At 35.9% G+C, this 19,389-nt stretch overlaps 2 protein-coding genes and 1 long non-coding RNA gene across 3 annotated transcripts; 1 reads left to right on the top strand and 2 right to left on the bottom strand.

Moving 5' to 3' along the window:
• Window positions 1–1,170: 1,170 nt before the first annotated feature.
• Window positions 1,171–3,476, bottom strand: LOC130464127 (uncharacterized). The gene is made up of 5 exons (XM_056833543.1): window positions 3,295–3,476; window positions 1,773–1,877; window positions 1,610–1,679; window positions 1,418–1,516; window positions 1,171–1,335 (listed from the first exon to the last, which is right to left on the bottom strand). Exons 1-5 carry the CDS (start codon window positions 3,429–3,431, stop codon window positions 1,243–1,245), a joined length of 504 nt encoding a protein of 167 aa, XP_056689521.1. The 5' UTR covers window positions 3,432–3,476; the 3' UTR covers window positions 1,171–1,242.
• Window positions 3,477–10,255: 6,779 nt separating this feature from the next.
• LOC130463305 (DEAD-box ATP-dependent RNA helicase 8-like) lies at window positions 10,256–12,354 on the top strand. The gene is given in 8 exon segments (XM_056832399.1): window positions 10,256–10,264; window positions 10,349–10,525; window positions 10,528–10,585; window positions 10,702–10,890; window positions 10,893–10,939; window positions 11,549–11,800; window positions 11,890–11,908; window positions 11,911–12,354. Coding segments are annotated over 8 exon segments (927 nt in total). The 3' UTR covers window positions 12,087–12,354.
• Window positions 12,355–15,129: 2,775 nt separating this feature from the next.
• Window positions 15,130–18,763, bottom strand: LOC130462482 (uncharacterized). The gene is made up of 3 exons (XR_008922758.1): window positions 18,551–18,763; window positions 18,165–18,281; window positions 15,130–15,279 (listed from the first exon to the last, which is right to left on the bottom strand). It is a non-coding gene; the product is annotated as an uncharacterized lncRNA (long non-coding RNA).
• Window positions 18,764–19,389: the final 626 nt, after the last annotated feature.

Raw genomic sequence — 19,389 nt, 5'->3', positions numbered from 1 at the left:
TCGTTCCGGGTCGGGTTGTGGCGGTTGCAGCGCAGCGGAAGCTGGATAAGTATGCGGCACGTTGTAGGGCATTGGGTTACGGTTTCTTTCCTTTTTCCTTCTCTTCTTTTGGGGAATTAGAGAAAGGGGCTGTTTCTTTGCTGAAGCGGGTCCAGACATACTCCAGGGCTCAAGACATTGGGGCACAGGCAGCTGCCCACATTTTCAGCAGGATCGGGTTCGCCATAGCTAGAGGACTGGGGGTCCAGATCTTAGGGGAATATAGTTAAACATAATAACATGTGCGGAACAATCCTTAAAGTCAGGAAACATGTATAAAGCATTTTACACAATAATCTGTCAACGAACACGAACAAAGAACTCCACTTGTCGTTCCTCTACTTGGTTCACCGACACGATCAGATCCGTCTTGATTATCGTAGCTTAGACAATTTATCAAGATACTTTTTCTTTTGGGATGAACACACTATGGAGGCACAGAGAGAATTAGGGAATCTGTTTTCTCCTAGGGTTGTGTGTATTGTGTTATGATTGTACTTAGTTGGAAATAAAGGTTCACTAGTACAAAAAAGGGATATTGCTTCGAGCCTAAAAGGGGTTATTGATTCGTATTATGTGCGAAGCATATAGACTCGATGCAATTGAAGGCATTCAATTGCTTCGCACAAGTGCGAAGCATTTAAGACTCCTATTGCATTGCACTTACCAATATTTCGAAGCATTTGATCGTAGCAACTATTAAAACGTACTAGCAATTGCTTCGCGCCTATCAATTGTTCGAAGCATTAAAAGTTCTAATTGCTTCGAACTTATGAATTATTCAAATCAATTGATTTAAGTAATTTCTTTGGTCTCAATCGTAAGCCCGAAGCAATATATGCAACTTTTCTATTTTTAAAAAATATTCCACAAAGAGGGAATAACACCTCCATTTACAACGAGGCAATCTAGTATACCACACATCCCATCATCTATCTCCAAAGCGCTTCATTTTGTACCAATAATAAGCAATTAAAAAAAAAAAAAAAAAATCAACTATCATAAAATATTGCCCATGACCAATACAAAATCATTAACCATTCAAAATCCATAAAATCATCCTAAAACGACATCTGTTACAAGTTGTCCAAAACATCAAAATATTTCAAAACAAATAAAACCGCAATGGAAGATAAGCTTTAACAGTTACAAGTAAATATCTTCTAATAATAGTAGCTTTTAATTCTAACAAAATACTATACTTCAGGAGAATACAAAGTCCAAAAAGTATAGAGCCCAACAAGTTAAAACTTCACGAATTTGCCCATTAGTATAAGGTTTAGTCACCTTAAAATCCTGGAAAGAGAAAAAAAACAATGTTAACATATATAATATCTATAGAGATCATTAACTTAAATTTATTTAAAAAAATTCGTACCTTGAATAGATTTTCACTTCCACTATATGAGTGGACTATGTCATACATGAACCTTGAAGTAAAATACCCGCACTCAGTACCCCCATCCTGTTGAGCACACTAGAGAAAACCAATTTAATATTTCATAGGTCAACAAGTCATCACTTAAATTAAATTTCCAAAAAAGAAATGATAAAAACTGTAGATATTTACCACAGCAGCACCCCATTGTAATTGTGGACCTTTACTTTTCCCACCATATGCCTTGTAAGTTTCGAAGGCACTGTTCAATTATCATTATTCACAAATATTATGAGATAATTGTACAAATTAATCAATTTATAGATAAATGTTGAAAAAATAAATATGAACTTACCTATCCAATACCACTCTTATTGCTAGGCTGCGTTTCTTCTTAATTGAATCAAATACGTGAACCGTATTTATGGTAGGGTAAATCACAAGAAGCACCCAATGATTGCTACATGTTTAAAGAACCAATGAACAAAATTAGCTATTGTTTATATGATAAAGGAAATCCTATAATAATAAGAATGTCAATAGCGTGTGAAATAATATTTACCACTCGTACTGGTTCTGCGAGTAGAATCATTCTAGTCTGAATCCAACCTCTATTGTGAATATTTCCTTTTCTTTACATTTATAGTGGGCTTCATCAGTGGAATAGGGCTATTACTGGTTCTGCGAGTTCCCTTTGCAAATGTTTTAGCTCTAATTTACTTTCTAAAGCATACTACGGGGACTTATGTGCAGGGTTAGCAGAACAGTGACAAAAAAACTTCTGATGCACGTTGGATGTGATGTCTTGGCTGTAGCGTCTAGTGAGGAATGTTTGTTAGCTATCTCCCGAGAATACAGGGTGGTATTACTTGATTTGTCTATGCCGATTTGATGGCTTTGAAGTTGCTGTTCAAATAAGAAAAGGGTTCTCAAAGCGTCATGAAAGGCGTTAATTGTAGCACTCAATGGGAGTGCGGACAGGTTGACCCGAGAAAATTATGTCAGGGTTGGTATGGATGGTTGCGTATTGAAACCTATATCTGTTGATAAAATGAGAAGTGTTTTATCTGAGCTCCTAGAAAGACGAACTGTGTTTGAGCCGCTCTAGGTATTTGTAGAACACATGGTTCAGTGATATAAAGGAAGGGAGAAACATAGATTATTCTAGGCATGACAAGATAGTGCTGCCAAATTTCTCTCTTGTTTTTACTTTCTTTAATTTTTCTTTGTAACCAATCGGGTGACTGGAGGTGTTGGTGTCTGACATTCAGTTCCAGGTGTTCATTCAATGTATATACCATAGTGTTGAGAATATCACAAAACATTCAATGTATATACCATAGTGTTGAGAATAGCACAGAACTACAGAAGAGGCAGTTATCAAGCAATGCTAATTAAACAGATATAGAATAGCACTTTTAACAGATTGCCACAGGGGAGCTAAAATTGACAATTCTGTGGCAATTTTGCGGCTTTTTTTTAATATTTATTTTGGACAATCATTGGTAATTACAGTAGTTAACTACCAAATGTATGATATTACTCAAGTGTACATAAAATTTCAAGCTGCAGGAAGGGCTTCAACTAAACTGAGATCAATGGTGGTGAGCTTTTGGTGTTAACTTTATCAAAGCTTGGCTCGAGATGTACTACCTAAGAAGCCTAGGCCAAACATGAGGCCTGATTAGTGATTACACTTGTTCTGCCTTTTATTAGAGTTTCTATTTTTGACAACTTAGTTTATTTGAAAAGAATATACTTCGTATTTATTTTGATGTCAAAAATATTACTCCAACAACAAATATATTTCTTTTGATGTAAAAATAATACTCCAACAAATCTATATCTATCAAGAGTAGGTGTTAAGATTATCTTACTTCTGATGATATGGGGCTAGGATCTTTTGATTGTTTTCGGAAGCTGCTTTCATTACCCTTGCCATGTATTCACATGCTTCATCTATGTTCTCCGAACTTGCCAACAATGTAGTTGCTGAAATCAATTGCGGACACATGAATGTGATTGAGTCAACACTCAAGTTCTTGCATTTTTCGTGTAAGGCCCTAAACATATTGCACAAGAAAAAATAACCATTAGATATTAAAGTCCAGTTTTTATAACTATAACATAAAGCTATTAAAATTTAATAAAGAAGTTTAAGATATCTGACATGATGAATATTTGTATGGTTGATATATTTAACCAAGCCCCACTGAGAAGTTGGACAACATCCTCCTTTGAGATATAGCTAGAAAAATTTTCCTTGTATCCGAATACCTCAGCATCTAATTGAAAAGATATGGATTCCACACCAGGGGGCAGATCAGTAAGAATATTAGCGAGTCGTTTGCATGACTCACTCAAATGCTTCATTACACTATGTGAAACAAGCGGCGTCCTTTCCATAGTGAACTCAACAGTTTTAGGGTTTTAATTCCAATTAGTAATTATCTCTTATTTTTAATTTTCTGGGTTTTATTTCAGTTTTAGGGTTTTAATTCCAATTCCAATTTTTTTTTATTCAGTTTTAGGGTTGATTTCTTTAGTTTCATCCCTTTCAGCTATTATACTTTTGTCCATGTAATTCATAACCATCACCGCTGCACGGCTAGAAACACAAACAAATAGTCTGATTAAATCAATAATCAGACACTATGCGCAATTGTGTACTTTCTTCAGCTAATGCATTGTTACATTTAGTTATGATTTTACATTGTTTAGTTAAGCTTAGTGCCTGTCAATGTTCCATGGCTTCTTGCTCTTCATTACGTTGCCCTTTGGCTTGCCCTTGACTACTTTCTGCTTGATCTTTTGATTATCCAGGGATGAACAACAATTTGGTCCAAAATGGAGCTCCACAAGGTGGTGCAGGAATGAGTATGGTTGGGTTGGGAGGAGGTGGGGCACTTGGTGTTCCTGATGTATCTCCTGCAGCTTTGTCATCTGATGGTCGTGGAAGGAGCAATGGGGATTGATCTTATGTTTCACCAGTTCCATATAAGTTTGAAGGTGGTCTTAGAGGGAGAAAAGGAATTCATGTTGTTGACAAAGTTGTTGAAAGGAGGCCGAGGAGAATGATAAAAAATAGAGAATCTGCTGCAAGGTTCTGAGCACAAAAACAGGTTTTACATATTGTCCTTTTCTTCTTTGCTTTACTATCATTTTAAAGACTGCTATGTTTTGCTTGCTTGGTTATATTTTTATTTATTTATGGTGTATCTTTAAGCTTTAAATGCAAGATATTCATGTTAAGGCTGATTGGTTAAACATTGGATGGAGTAGTTTGCAAGCATATTGCAGTTATCATAGTCCAACTTTGTATTATTATTCTCATATTAAGTGAAATTAATAGAATTTTAATTGAAATACTAATAGATTAAATTGTGTCTGTTTATGAAGATGTTATAGTTTGACATGAATCCTACGATCACTGTTTTTGGTATGTCAGTCTTTCCCTTCTCCGCTTCTTTTAACTTTTGAATGATTCTTTGATCATGTTTATGAATTTTGTGTTGGGAATTTGAATATAGTCTGTCTGGATGATTTGGTTAATTATATTTAGTGTTTGGAAAATTGTTGAAGGTTGTGTGTCTGGAGTATTTTTGTTGTAGAATTCGAGTAGGATCACTTATTCACGTTTGTATATTGTTTTGAAATTATACGAATCTGTCTGATTTTGTTTCTTTATTTTGTTTAATGTCGATGATCTCAACGAGATTTTAGATTTCTTAGTCATTGATTTGTTTTTAGTATGACTTTTGAAAAATAGTTAAGTGTTGCAATTAGATGGGCTGCTGTGGAATTTAAAATGAGTCAATGATAAACAGAAGGAAAGATAAACAGAGGGAAAGATCTGCTTGAAGTATAACTTAGTACATATATCTTTCCAGTAAGTCTGAAATGTAAACGGGCTTGCAGAGATGAAACACTCCCTTCCTACAATGAAAAATTCGAAATATATCCAAAAGGTTGTACAATTGATGACTATCTCCTTTTCTACTCATACAATGATACAGAGCCAAAACATCTATCATAGATGTTGATACATATGAAGTAAAAGGACTCAATTTCTGATGCTTATTCAACAACTTAGTCAATTCATGAAGTACCTCCATAAATCCAGTCAAATCAGTAAAGTGAACTGATTCACTTAAAATTTTGAACATATAATGCGTGCAGTCTTAAATAAAATCAAAAGATTAAATTGTGTCTGTTTATGCAGATGTTATAGTTGGTTGCTTACCTTGATATCCATCCTCAAATTTAATTATTGTACACCATTTTATATGCTTAATTTCTTTACTTTGACATTATAGTTTAGATTTCACTTCTCTAAAGGCACAATTAATTGAGTACAGGCTGGTAGCTTCTGCATCTGCCTTGCTGTTTTCAGATTGCATTCAGCTTTTCTTTTGGTCTTTTATGGACTAGGCTGCTGTTTGTTTGTTCTGGTGTATGCAGGGGGTTTGGACACCTCTGCTTCTGGTTGTAATTGTAGCTGTTACTTTCTCTACAGGCTGCTGCTATGGATCCTGTTACTTATGCAGGATGGTTCTATTGCTCTTGCAGTGTGGTTTGCAGGCACCTTCTCCGTGTTTCTGGTGTGCAGGCTCGCTCTGCGTGCTTCCTGTTTGTTGTGCTTTTGCTTTGAGTTTCCGTTAGGCTGGTTTGGTTATGCCGCTTGCCTCTGTGCAGGTTGGATGCTAATTTGCTGCTTTGTATTTTGTTTTGTTGAGGGTGCGGTTGTGCTCCCTTAACTGGTGTTTGTTGCTTCTATGGTTGGATTTTGATTATTTTCTACGTTTTGGTAATAAAGTTCGCTGTTTTACCCAAAAATACAAGGATGATGTATAATTTTTCTTTAGATGAACTTTGTGAACAATATTTGTGGCATATTATTTTTGGTGATTAGTTGCAATTACACAATTTAAAGTTCTTATATTATCTCGCACGCATCGCGTGCATATAAGACTAGTACTAAAAAATCAAAGACCATACATAATAGTAAACATGTAATTCAAAATCATTTGGATTTTTCAACCCATAAGCCTTCACAATGATCAGAACGCATATAATTTGCATCAAATGCATCTTCCCCGTTTGACTTAGGTAAGCCATTTGATAACGGCGGGTCCTCATCAAATTGATCATACTCTTCTTCGTCCTCCACATCACCAATACCAAGAATTCTTCTCTTTCCTTGAACAACAATAGACTTTTTTTTATCTTTGGGGTCAACAATGTAAAATACTTGCTTAACTTGTGATGCCATGATGAAAGGCTCATTTTGATGACCCAAACGCTTAAAATCAACTTGTGTATATCCATCCTCAACTCTTCGCACACCACGCCCATTGTCAACCCACTTGCATCGAAATAGAGGGATTCTAAATTTGGTGTAGTCAAGCTCCCAAATATCTTCAATCACCCCGTAGTATGGCATAGTTACTTCTAGAGGGCTAGTATCTTTAGCATTAGCGTACTATGTTGATGATGCAACCACACTTACACCACTATTTTGATTAACAGACTTGGCATCTTGGCGCTCCGTATAGAATGTATACCCATTGATATCATAACCTTCATATGAGTCAACTAGAAGCTCAGGACCATATGCAAGCCACTTAATCATTTCACAAACTACTTTTGGAGTTTTAGTGCGTTGAGACATAACCTTGACTTGGAACCATGCTATAAAAGTGTCATTGTGCTCCTTAGCTAACCACTGATAATCTTTCAAAGGATTCTTCTCCTTCAAATAAGCCATGTGATCATCTATATAGGGTTGAACCTTAGAAAGATGTTGTAGAACGTACAAATGAGCCTTAGCCTTCATCTTACGATCCACCACGATCCTTTTATGGCCAATTATACCATGACCTTCTAGCCTCTCTTCGTGGCGAGACTTCGAAAGTCCAACCGGTTCTAGCCCTGCTAGGTATTGAGCAACAAACCCCATAATCTCTTCAGCAATTGTGCCTTCAATAATACTACCTTCGGGATAGTATCGATTCCGGACTTTATCTTGTAAATTGCCCAAATGTCTCTCAAACGGATACATGTTCCTCGCCCACACTGGACCACAAATCTTGATTTCTCGAACGAGATGCACGACCACATGTACCATGATATCAAAGAATGAAGGTGGAAAATACATTTCAAACTGACACAATGTGACGATAACTTCTGATTGCAGATCATCCAAAGTCGAAGGATCAATCTCCTTACTACATATAGCATTGAAAAAGAAACAAAGCCTCGTAATGGCATTCCTCACGTGCTTTGGCAATATCCCTCGGATCGCAATTGGAAGAAATTGTTGCATCATAACGTGGCAATCATGAGACTTCATACCCACCATTTTCAATTCGTTCTTGGACACGAGTCTTTTTATGTTGGACGAGTATCCAGATGGAACCTTTATGCCACGCAAACACTAAAAAAAACTTATTTTCTCATTCTTAGACATAGTGTAGCATGCTGGAGGAAGATATTTTCCTTTTTCCTTATCTTCAGGCGCCAGCTCTGGACGGATCTTCAATTTTTGCATGTCTTTCCTAACATTTTCACCATCCTTTGTCTTTCCCGTTATATTAAGAATTGTCCCAATAATACTTTCAAAAACATTTTTTTCAACGTGCATAAAATCGAGATAGTGCCTGACCTCTAAATGCCTCAAATACGGGAGATCCCAAAACGGGGACTTCTTCTTATAAAGGGCTCCTTTTACAGCCTTGTAAGGCTTTCCATAGACTGTGTTGATATCTTTGACCCGCTCGTACACCTCGCTTCCAGTAAGAGGAGGACGGGCAACTCGAACCTCTGTTTTCCCATTGAACGGTTTTTTCTTCTTTTCGATAAGGGTGATCAAGAGGTAACAACCTACGAGTATGCCAGTATATGTTCTTCTTACAATGTTCTAAGTACTCTCCCACCATATCATCTTCACAAATCGGACATGCTTTTGCTCCCTTGTTAATATAACCCGATAAGTTTCCGTATGCCGGAAAGTCATTCACAGTACAAAATATCATAGCACGCAAAGTAAAGTTTGTTTCAGTGTAAGAGTCAAACACGGGAACACCTTCATTCCATAGCACTTTCAAATCATCAATAAGTGGTGCTAAGTAAACATCAATATCATTTCCCGGCTGTTTTGGCCCTGATATCAAAAGGGACAACATGATGTATTTTCGCTTCATACAAAGCCAAGGAGGGAGGTTATATATGGATAAAAGAACCGGCCAAGTGCTGTGTTGAGTACTAAGTGTGCCAAAAGGGTTCATTCCATCCGTGCAAAGACCGAGCCTTAAATTTCTCATTTCCTTACCGAAATCATCGAACTTCTCATCAAAATTCTTCCATTGTGGAGAATCGGCGGGATGTCTAAGATATTCATCTTTCTTTCTCCCTTCTTCGTGCCACCTTAAATTCTTTGCTTCCTTCTTATTCGCAAACAAACGTTTAAATCTTGGTATTATCGGAAGATACCACAACACCTTTGCTAGAGGTCCTTTCTCATCTGGTGTACCATCCACTTTCTTCCGCTTGTAGCGCGATAACCCACATCTTGGACACTTGTGGAGATCTTGATACTCTTTCCGATACAATATACAATCATTCGGACATGCCACTACTACAAAAGTTGGAATAAGTAACGTTAAATAGAGTACGGTTAAGTGTGATAAGCGTTTCATAGGATATTAGAGTACGGTTTTCTCTAATAACAGTTCTATGGGAGAAAGAATATAGAACGGTTATGTCACTTAACCGTTTCATATTTTTTACCATAATAAAAAATAATTATATTTAATATATACATGTATAGTAGAATTATGAATAAAAAACATATAAAGCGGTGTTTTAAATTAATCAAACAATATTTTCCCTCAAAAAAAAAAAAAATTAATCAAACAATAAAATAAAAAACCTCCCCCAAACCAAAACCTCCCGCAAACCTAAACAACTCTATCTTCTGCAAAACCTTAACCATAATCGTTCAAAACCCCCAAATTCAATCTCCCGCAAAACCTAGACCATAATCGCGCGACCACCAGATCACCGCTGCTCCACCAGATCACTGCCGCACTACTGTATCACTGCTTCTTTGCAACCTCTGGTGAACATCGACTCTCCACACTCCGAATTTCGAGGTTGGTATTCTTAATTTTGTTCTACATGTTTACCCTTCAACTAATAATGTTCTTAATTATGAAATTTTAATGTCGAATTCTTGTTGATACTTGTGTGGAAGAGACTTTCATAATTGAAGGTTTCGGTCAAATCATAGAGGAGGGTATAATAATTAAATCGAATTACATTTAATGTAGTAGGATTATTGTCGAAAAAATCTGGTGAATTTAGTCCAATTAAACTGATTTTTTAGATAATATCATTTAAGTCTTATTAAATTGAAATTTGCAGTTAGAGAAAGAATGGGGATAATGAAAAATTGAACTCTTCAAGGATCTGGATTATCCTTGAATTTTCTGCTTTTAGTACTGATTTGTTGTCTATGGAGTTCTATATGTAGATTCAATGTGTAGTTGTTAGAATTAGTGCATGCTGCTTCACCCTTGCAGAAAATCGATAGCGTCATCAGGAGATTAAAGACTGGTGTATCTGTTTGGTGTATATTTACTTAATGTTGTGAGAATATAATATATGGTGTATGTTGTCCAAATGTTAGTCTTCGCTCGGCTGCTTGATTTACCCATGGATTAAAGACTGGTGTATCTGTTTCGTGTTTATTTACTTAATGTTGCGAGAATAATCAAAAGTCCAATTAGAATGAAAACAAAATCATGAATTTCAATTTTTATTGAAGCTTTCTTGATCATGACTGAAGTTTGTAGTTTTATTTTCAGAAATTCTCATTAACATGCTATTTTCGAATGATTTTAAGCTGATCTACTCTTCATCCTGTATTAGGATGTCACTGCTACAAAAGGAAATGAATTTGAGGATTATTTCTTGTAACGTGAACTACTTATGGGAATATATGAGAAGGGATTCGAACGTCCTTCTCCAATCCAGGAGGAAAGTATACCAATTGCTTTAACAGGAAGTGATATTCTTGCAAGAGCTGAAAATGGAACTAGTAAAACATAGCTGCATTTTGCATCCCTGTGCTGGAAAAAATTGACCAAGACAACAATGTAACTCAAGGTGATGATCTGATATGTTAGTTATTCAAGCAATTTAAGCACCACTGCCTCAGCTGCACAATCTATTTATAATAGCTTGTCTAGTAGCTTAATAGGTGTCCTGGTTGTTCACTACAGCTGTTACACTTGTTCCTACTAGAGAGTTAGCCCTTCAAACATCACAAGTATGTAAAGAACTTGGCAAGCATTTAAAGGTCCAGGTCATGGTAACGACAGGAGGGACTAGTTTGAAGGATGATATAATGCGTTTGTACCAACCAGTACATTTGCTAGTCGAAACACCAGGAAGAATACTAGATCTTGCAAAAGGGGTATATGTGTTCTGAAGGACTGCTCCATGCTTGTTATGGACGAGGTACATGCAGCTTGATCTGAATTCTTCCACTTCTTCTATTCTACAAGTTCTTCCCTTTTGTGTGAATTTTTATCTAGTTTGACAAGCTAGGAGATATCTGGTTCCTTGAAAGAAAAATAAGAAACCATTTATCTTTATAATCAGGTTTCTTAAATCAAGAAACCTTGTACGAGAAATAGCTGGTTTCTTAGGAGAAAAATAAAAGAAAAACCATTATCATTATATATAAGAATAACTGTTCAATCAACGTTCAAACCACTGCTAAATCAATATGTACGGAGTATTCTTTATCTTTTTTCGGAAAATAAAAAAAATTATAGGATCAGTTGTCATTAGTATTTATGGTTAGTTGGTTTCACTTCCACCCTTCCATGAAATATTTTTTTTGATATGTTAAACATATTCAATTAACCCACTTCCTTCATCCATCTTGTTCCTTCACCCATCTTTTTCTTCCTCTCCTTCATATGCTTCATCTTCTCCAATTTCTACTATATATCAATAGATTTATTTATCTGATTTACAACGATGAGTTAACTTGTGAGAATGGAAACATGGATGGCGGTGAGTGGGTATGTATCTGATGCTCAATACCTATTTTATCTTCAGGCTGACAAACTTTTGTCCCCTGAATTCCAACCTTCTTTGGAGCAGTCGATTAGTTTTCTTCCTGGAAACAGGCAGATATTGATGTTTTCAGCTACTTCTCCTGTAACTGTCAAAGATTTCAAAGATAGATATTTGCAAAAGCCTTACGTCATCAACCTTATGGATGAACTTACTCTCGAAGGTATTACCCAGTTTTATGCTTTAGTTGAAGAAAGACAGAAGCTCCATTGCCTGAGCACACTTTTCTCAAAGGTTTGCAGTCATCTTATGTGTTGTATGTTTTCACCTTTTTTGCATGTATCTGATGGCTTTCTGACCTTGTTATGGGGTTGGTTTTCCAGCTGCAAATAAAGCAATCCATTATTTTTGCAATTCTGTGAATCGAGTGGAATTGTTAGCCAAGAAAATTACAGAGCTTGGTTATTCTTCCTTTTACATCCATGCGAAGATGATCCAGGACCATCGAAACAGAGTATTTCATGATTTCCGCAATGGTGCCTGCAGGAATTTTGTTTGCACAGGTAATAATATCATGTGATCCTTCTTTTATACGCAAGCTTGACATTTGGTGTACTTGTTGGATGACCTTGGGAGTTCCTCGTTTTGCATATCCTCTGCTCCACTGGCCATGTGTTGGTGGTTTTGATGAGATTCTATATTAATGATATACTGCTCTGTGTTATTTGTACGTCATGGTATTATTATTATTGTGGTGATTTTTGCTTGTAGGCTGTATCTGTAGGAGTGTAGGCCTTGGGTATTCTCTTTTATTTGGTTATAGGACTAGGGTGATGATTTATTATTTGCTTCTAATTATAGTGTTTAATTCTTGTAATCGTAGTTAGTATGCTAATATGAACCTTTAACAGAGATTTTAAAGGCCCCACTAAATATTTCTACATGGATTACTTAGAAGGAATTTCATAATCTACCTTTATGCACTAGAAAGACCATCAATTTCCAAGATATTCTTTCAAATAACTAGACTAAAAACTTGTACTGAGTGCGAAATGAGATTGTGCTTTTTGAACATGAAGAAATTAAATTGTTCAAATTTGCAGGGTATTCTGGGATCTCGAATGTGCTATGTTGGGATGTCATGGTGTGTTGAGCAGAACGGCCCGGTGTTCACCACAGCATTTAGCCCTTCCATACCGATTTTTGTTACTATAATGGATTTTGCCTGCAAAGTTCTATATAAGTATACTTGTAATGTATTGTCCTAAATAGAAGTGTCGCGCAGAAATGTTGAACTAAGCCAACATTCTGTATCTATCTAAACTAAAGAATTTTATTGTTGTTGTATGTGACAAATTAGCTTGCTTTTACAGACTCCTTTTCTTAATGTTTTCGTGTGGCTTATTTGACTGCAGGTTGCTGCAAATTATGTTGTAATGGTTGACAAATTTGGGTGCAAAAGCTCTGGTTATGCTGCTGCTACAGAATCCCCTACAGAAGCTCCAGCGGTGCTGCTGCAGAGGCTCTTTGATTTTGTTTTTATTGACAATGGAATCGTTTTTTTTTGTCGTACCTTGTATGGATCATTTTGTCGATGAATAATGTGATTTTTTTTATTGAATGAACAATAGTATTTTGCTATTGAATAAAAGTATTTTTGGAAAGATTGTTTGGATATCATTTTAATTTTATCTATTTAGATTTGGTTTACATACATGAGCTAGGATGGTAATATCATATTTTAGGGACATGTGTGCTGCTATTTTATAATAATAAAAAAAAGGGGGAGAATATAGAACGGTTGTGTAAGGAAACCGCTTTTTATCTTAATATTAAACACGAAGTATATAGTACGCCTATGTACGGAAGATGTTTTGTATTTCAATATTTAACAGGAAGAATAGAGGACGGTTATGTACGGAAGACGCGCTTTATTATAGAGTATAGGAGACGGTTAAGTACATTAACCGTTCTATATTCCTTCTTTATTTTCTGATTTTAGGAAGGGAATAGAGGACGCTTGCCTCTTATCACTGTACTTTATAACTAGGTATATAAAACGCTTCTTTTATACGTTTTATAAACTTTATAGTGCGCTGAGTTGGAGAACGCCTCTAAGGCGTCCTATAAAGTGTATTTCAACAGTACTCTATGCCCTTTTTTGTAGTAGTGTGCATGTATCTTTTGGTACTCAATACCCATAGGACAAAGCATCTTTTTTGCTCGATAGTTAGATATCGGAATTTCATTCCCTTCCGGAAACATATCTTTCAAATCTTCCAATAGAGAAGTGAAACTCTGATCACACCAGTTGTATTTTGCTTTCTTATTATACAGCTTCAACATAGCAGATAAGATGCTGTACTTAGAGCAACCAGGATACAATGGCTTACTCGCGGCACTCGATAAAGTCTCATACATACTAGGTTGATCATTGAGATAGTCTTCTACATCCTGCATCATCTCATTTATCTCATCATCCTCAACGTAGTCCAGCTCATCATTATCCATATCATCGCTACCATTATCGTCATCATGGATATCATTATCACCTCCGAAGTTGCTTCCTGAGTGCCCATAGTTAATATTGCACTCCCCATGGTTAACACTCTCACCATGCCGTATCCACCTTGTATAGTTCAACCTAAAGCCACGACGAACTAAATGTTCCCTAATCTGATCAACATTACGAAACCTCCTAGAACAATCACAATTAGAACAAGGGCAAAGTATTGACTCGTCACCATTCTTCAACTGATACGCAACTGCACATGCGATGAACTGCTCAACCCCTAGAATGTATTGATTCGTAGTTCTTGAACCGTACATCCAATTGCGATCCATTTCTAACAACTAGAGGCAAACACAACAACCATATTAAACAGGCCCGACTATTAAGAGGCCTATCCGGAGAGGCCTATCCGGACCTACATCACAGGGCCCAATTATTTGGGCCCTAATTGGGCCCTAAAAAAATTTGTTGCAGTTTAATACAAAGGAAACGATTCTATTTCCTGAGTAATTACTCGTCCCTTGTGAAAAGACTACCCCATTACCAAAAATTTCAAGTTCTCAGTTTCTCACCGATTAATTGCTTAGTTATCTCTTCCATAAAAATCCTCTAGTCCATCAATTTTGTTCATAATTTGACTAGAACTTGCATTTGCTAAACTAGCTTCACAAATACAAACTCAAAACTGATTCTAATCATGTAGGACTATTTATAGTTTCATAGTTGATGCAACAAGGAATAAAAGGGAATTTGTTCAAACAAGTTACATATATAGACAAAGACAATTAGACAACTACTAGTATTAGTTTGAAATTTTTGACATCTTATAGTAGGTGGTCCAAAAAACCTCCTTGTGCACTCGTACTTAATCAAATTCAACATAGGAGCTAAATAAGCCTTACTTTGCAACAAAACACGGGGGGGGGGGGGGGGGGGGGAATTTGAAATAATTGAAAATGGACATAAAATGAAGAATTTGAATTAATTGACCAATGGAACACCAATTTATAGTGTTGAAAGTGATTAAATATAGAAATTAACCATTTTCAATTTCGACAAGCCAATCATTGAAATATATTCAAGTTCACTAACAACAAGAAATCAAAACTATAGGTCTGAAACTCGATGATAATCCAACAAAATTACATACAAATATATACCCATGCAAAAAAAAATGGCATTAAAGAAAGAGATCAAAGAAAATAAAAATGTTACCTTAATCAACAAAGAATATCTATCTGCTACTACTAGTCACCAACACCTAAAACAAGAAGAAGAAAAAAACAACAAAAAGAACCCATTAATTAATATTCAAAATTTGAAAAAATAAACAAAAACGACATGAAATTAAAATCTTTAAAGGGTGCCCATACACGGGACGAAGTTAATTTTTTGTTGAAACATTAATTAAATGGTTTGGGCAAGTGGTTAAGATAAGGACAAATTATTTTTACCACCTTTTTTTCACCAAGTTAATTTGTAGTTTAGTTCAAAATTTGGTTCGAAAATGTGGAATTTTACCATAAATATGACATAGAATGACCCAATTAGCCTTAAATATGGAATAATTGATTAGAACGAGTCTTAGAAAGTTATAACTATGCATATGAGACATGTAATAAGTTTGAAAACAATCCTTAGGTTGTTTAGTTCAAATTTGGGTTCGAAAACGCCATTTTAGCCTAAATATGACCAAGAATGATCCAATTGGCCTTAAATGGGGAATAATAGATTAGTACGAGTCTTAGAAAGTTATAACTATGCATATTAAACGTGTAATAAGTTTGAAAACATTTCTTAGGTTCTTTATTTCAAAGTTGGGTTCGAAATTTGCCTAAATATGACCTAGAACGACCCTATTACCCTTAAATGTAGAGTAATAGATTGGAAAGAGTCTTAGAAAGTTATAACTATGCATGTTAAACGTGTAATAAGTTTGAAAACATTCCTAAGGTTCTTTAGTTCAAAGTTAGGTTCGAAAATGTCATTTTTGCCTAAATATGTACTAGAACGACTCAATTAGCCTTAAATGTGGAATAATAGATTGGAAAGAGTCCTATAAAGTTATAAATATGCATATTAAACGTATAATAAGTTTGAAAACATTCCTTAGGTTGTTTAGTTAAAAGTTGGGTTCGAAAATGTCAATTTTGCCTAAATATGACCTAGAACGACCCTATTAGCCTTAAATGTGGAATAATAGATTGGAAAGAGCCTTAGAAAGTTATAACTATGCATATTAAACGTGTAATAAGTTTGAAAACATTCCTTAGGTTCTTTATTTCAAAGTTGGGTCGAAAACGCCATTTTAGCCTAAATATGTACTAGAACGACCCAATTAGCCTTAAATGTGGAATAATAGATTATTACGAGTCTTAGAAAGTTATAATTATGCATATTAAAAGTGTAATAAGTTTGAAAACATTCCTTAGGTTCTTTAGTACAAAGTTGGGTCGAAAACGCCATTTTAGCCTTAGAGGGGGAATTCTTAGAGAATGTGCTGAGAATTACAACCAAGATGCTCAACTGTTTAATTCTAAGCTATCTGATGAACTTGATTCTTTTCACTCAAAAGCTTCCAAACCCAAAAATTGTTTATACTGACATCTACACCCCTTTGTTTGATATGTACTGTATCATTTATGTTCCTTCAATAAGAGAATGAAATTAGTAGTTTCTGTAAGTCTGTAACTACGTACCATGAATGCAAGAGTTGAATATTAATCTATTGTTGATCAGAACTGTGCAGATCAGTGCACGGAACTGATCAGTTCTGATCAGAACTGTGCACTGATCTGCATAGAACTGATCTGAGCTGTGCAGATCAGTGCACAGTTCTGATCAGAACTGATCAGTTCTGTGCACTGATTTGCAATGTTCTGATCTGAGCTGTGCAGATCAGTGCACAGAATTGATCAGTTCTGATCAGAACTGTGCACTGATCTGCACAGAACTGATCTGAGCTGTGCAAATCAGTGCACAGTTCTGATCGAAGCGCAGAGTTTTAAAGGAGAAAGATAGTTTTGGGGTAAGGGATGGAAAAGGACTCTGTAATGGAAAATTAAAGGAGAAATTTTTGGATTTTCAGTGCTGAAGGAGAAAGTTTTAGGAGGAGAAAGATTGGATTTTTCAGAAAATTAAAGGATTCATGTTTCTATTGCTGAAAATTCAGACACTTCTATAATATCTTTTGCAGAAAATTAAAGGATTCATGTTTTTATTGCTGAAAATTCATCTTCGCATATGTGTTTTGCCACAATCACAAACTCCAACACCCCAATATATGCAAACCGCCTTTTCTTGGATTCACATGCATCTTCTTTTGCAGAAACATATGAAATACCCACTCTTAACAATTGCCAATTCTCATTCAAGATTATACTTTCACCTTAGACTTAGCTAATTGCCAAGAGTTTAAGTAGTTTGACAATTTACCATTTTTATATTCAGGAATACAAACAGACTGGATAATATCATAACACATTTGTTTCGTACTTTTTACACGACTTATTTTCACTAAACTTGACTTATTTTGGATACTCTGACCTATCTTATTTTGGATACTCCGGCCTAGCGACCAACCATTAACTAACTGATAATTATATTGACACTCCAAACTCTACAATAAAGTCTAAATAATACAAAATATAGCTAAAGTTTTTTTTTTTACAAAAAATATAACTATAGTTGAGTGCCACAATTCTCTTTAACCTATAACAACATGCTCCTTTGATAATCCAACTAACAAATATATGTTGTTGCTTTCACACATCTATTCTAACTTTCTAAGGCTAAGCTTGATTTAATACAAGCAATCATTCATACTCTTCACCATGAACTACAAGAAGGATATTAAACTACATTTATCAACTACCCTACTACTCCAACAGACCATACCAGCGACAACCAAACAGAACCAACACACCATCAGAAAGAATCCAGCAACCAGAAACCACCAACAACCAAACACTCAAAACGGAGTATAACAAATAATTCCAAATTAAATCGCAATAATTTCTAGTTAGGAATTGAGAGACATGAAGTTACTTAGAGCATTCAAGGTACATCAAATCACCAAGTCCTTTGAGAACAGAATAATGTTCCAATTTCAATGGACAAAAGGGGGAAACTGTTATGCGTGCTAACCTCTAGAATCTCCTTCGCTATGTCTGACTTGTTCACTTTGTCCAGGACAGGAACTTCTCAGCTAAAACTTCAACTTCTGAACCAACTTCAAAGGATAGCAGGAGCGCCCTTCTTTATCTGCGATATGAGTTTCAACAAATTATTAGTTTCCATCCTCTTTAAGCAATCAATCTAAAACAATTAAACCAAATTAAAATTCTAATTATTTTATACAAGTATAATCAGTTATGGTAAAGAAAAGCAGTAGTCATTTGCAATGAATACCTCACAACACCACCAACGCCATTGAAACAGACATTTGGTGGGCAAGAAACGCGAAAACCCCCCCTCAAATCCGACTAATTACATCATAAATAATAGGAAATTAAACCAGTAGTGCAACTAACCTTTCAATTCCGATGAATCTTCGAATGAATCTTCCAATTCCAATGAACTCGAGTGCAGAACCGATCGATGAAAGTAACAGCTTACTAGCAGCAACAATGGTGGGTGGTATATTTTGGTTGTTTTTTCTAATTTACTTTTTATGATTGAATTTTCTTGCGCATATGTATGATGTTCCATAGTGAATCACGTCGCCCTGTGACCGGAGAAGTGCGCCGTAGAGACCGGAGAAGTGTGCCGTGGAGACCGGAGAAGTGGAGAGAAGTGGGAGTTAGTAATGGAGGTTGCTCGTGGTTCTGTATTTTTGGGGAAGGAGGGGTAGAGGTCAGTCGTGGGTTAAGGTATACTGGTATAGTAATTAGTAATTACAGCTTGGAATGGGCCATCAAATGAATTGAACTTTCGCGTGGCCGATTCAATTGGGCCTGCGCAGCAACAATGCATCCAAGAATTTTATTGCACCGTTTATAAATAGGCCCGAAGCGTTTTCTTTTTGGCGGAAATATTAAATATTTTGGCGGATTTATTTCATGCTTAAATGCTTCGAACTCTATTAAGTCCGATGCAATATACTTGACAGAATCTCAAAATCTATCAAATGCTTCAATCCCAAAAATAGTACCGAAGCAAATGTAACTTAATGCTTCGAGCATGTTTAGGTTCAATTCATTTAAGGTGAAGCAACATGCATTTTTTGTACTAGTGGTTGTAAGGTTATTTACATTACCTTACTAACCGACCAAGCCCAGAGGCAAGGGCGGCTAGCAAGCCCGCAAGCCAAAACACATGGACACGCACAGCCAGTGGGCCGTGGGCCGCGCTGCTGCTGTGTCGTGGTCTC

This window comes from Spinacia oleracea, chromosome 6, assembly GCF_020520425.1.
Source record: "Spinacia oleracea cultivar Varoflay chromosome 6, BTI_SOV_V1, whole genome shotgun sequence".
NCBI classification, from domain to species: Eukaryota; Viridiplantae; Streptophyta; class Magnoliopsida; order Caryophyllales; family Amaranthaceae; genus Spinacia; species Spinacia oleracea.
This window is presented reverse-complemented; position numbering and strand designations above follow the sequence as displayed.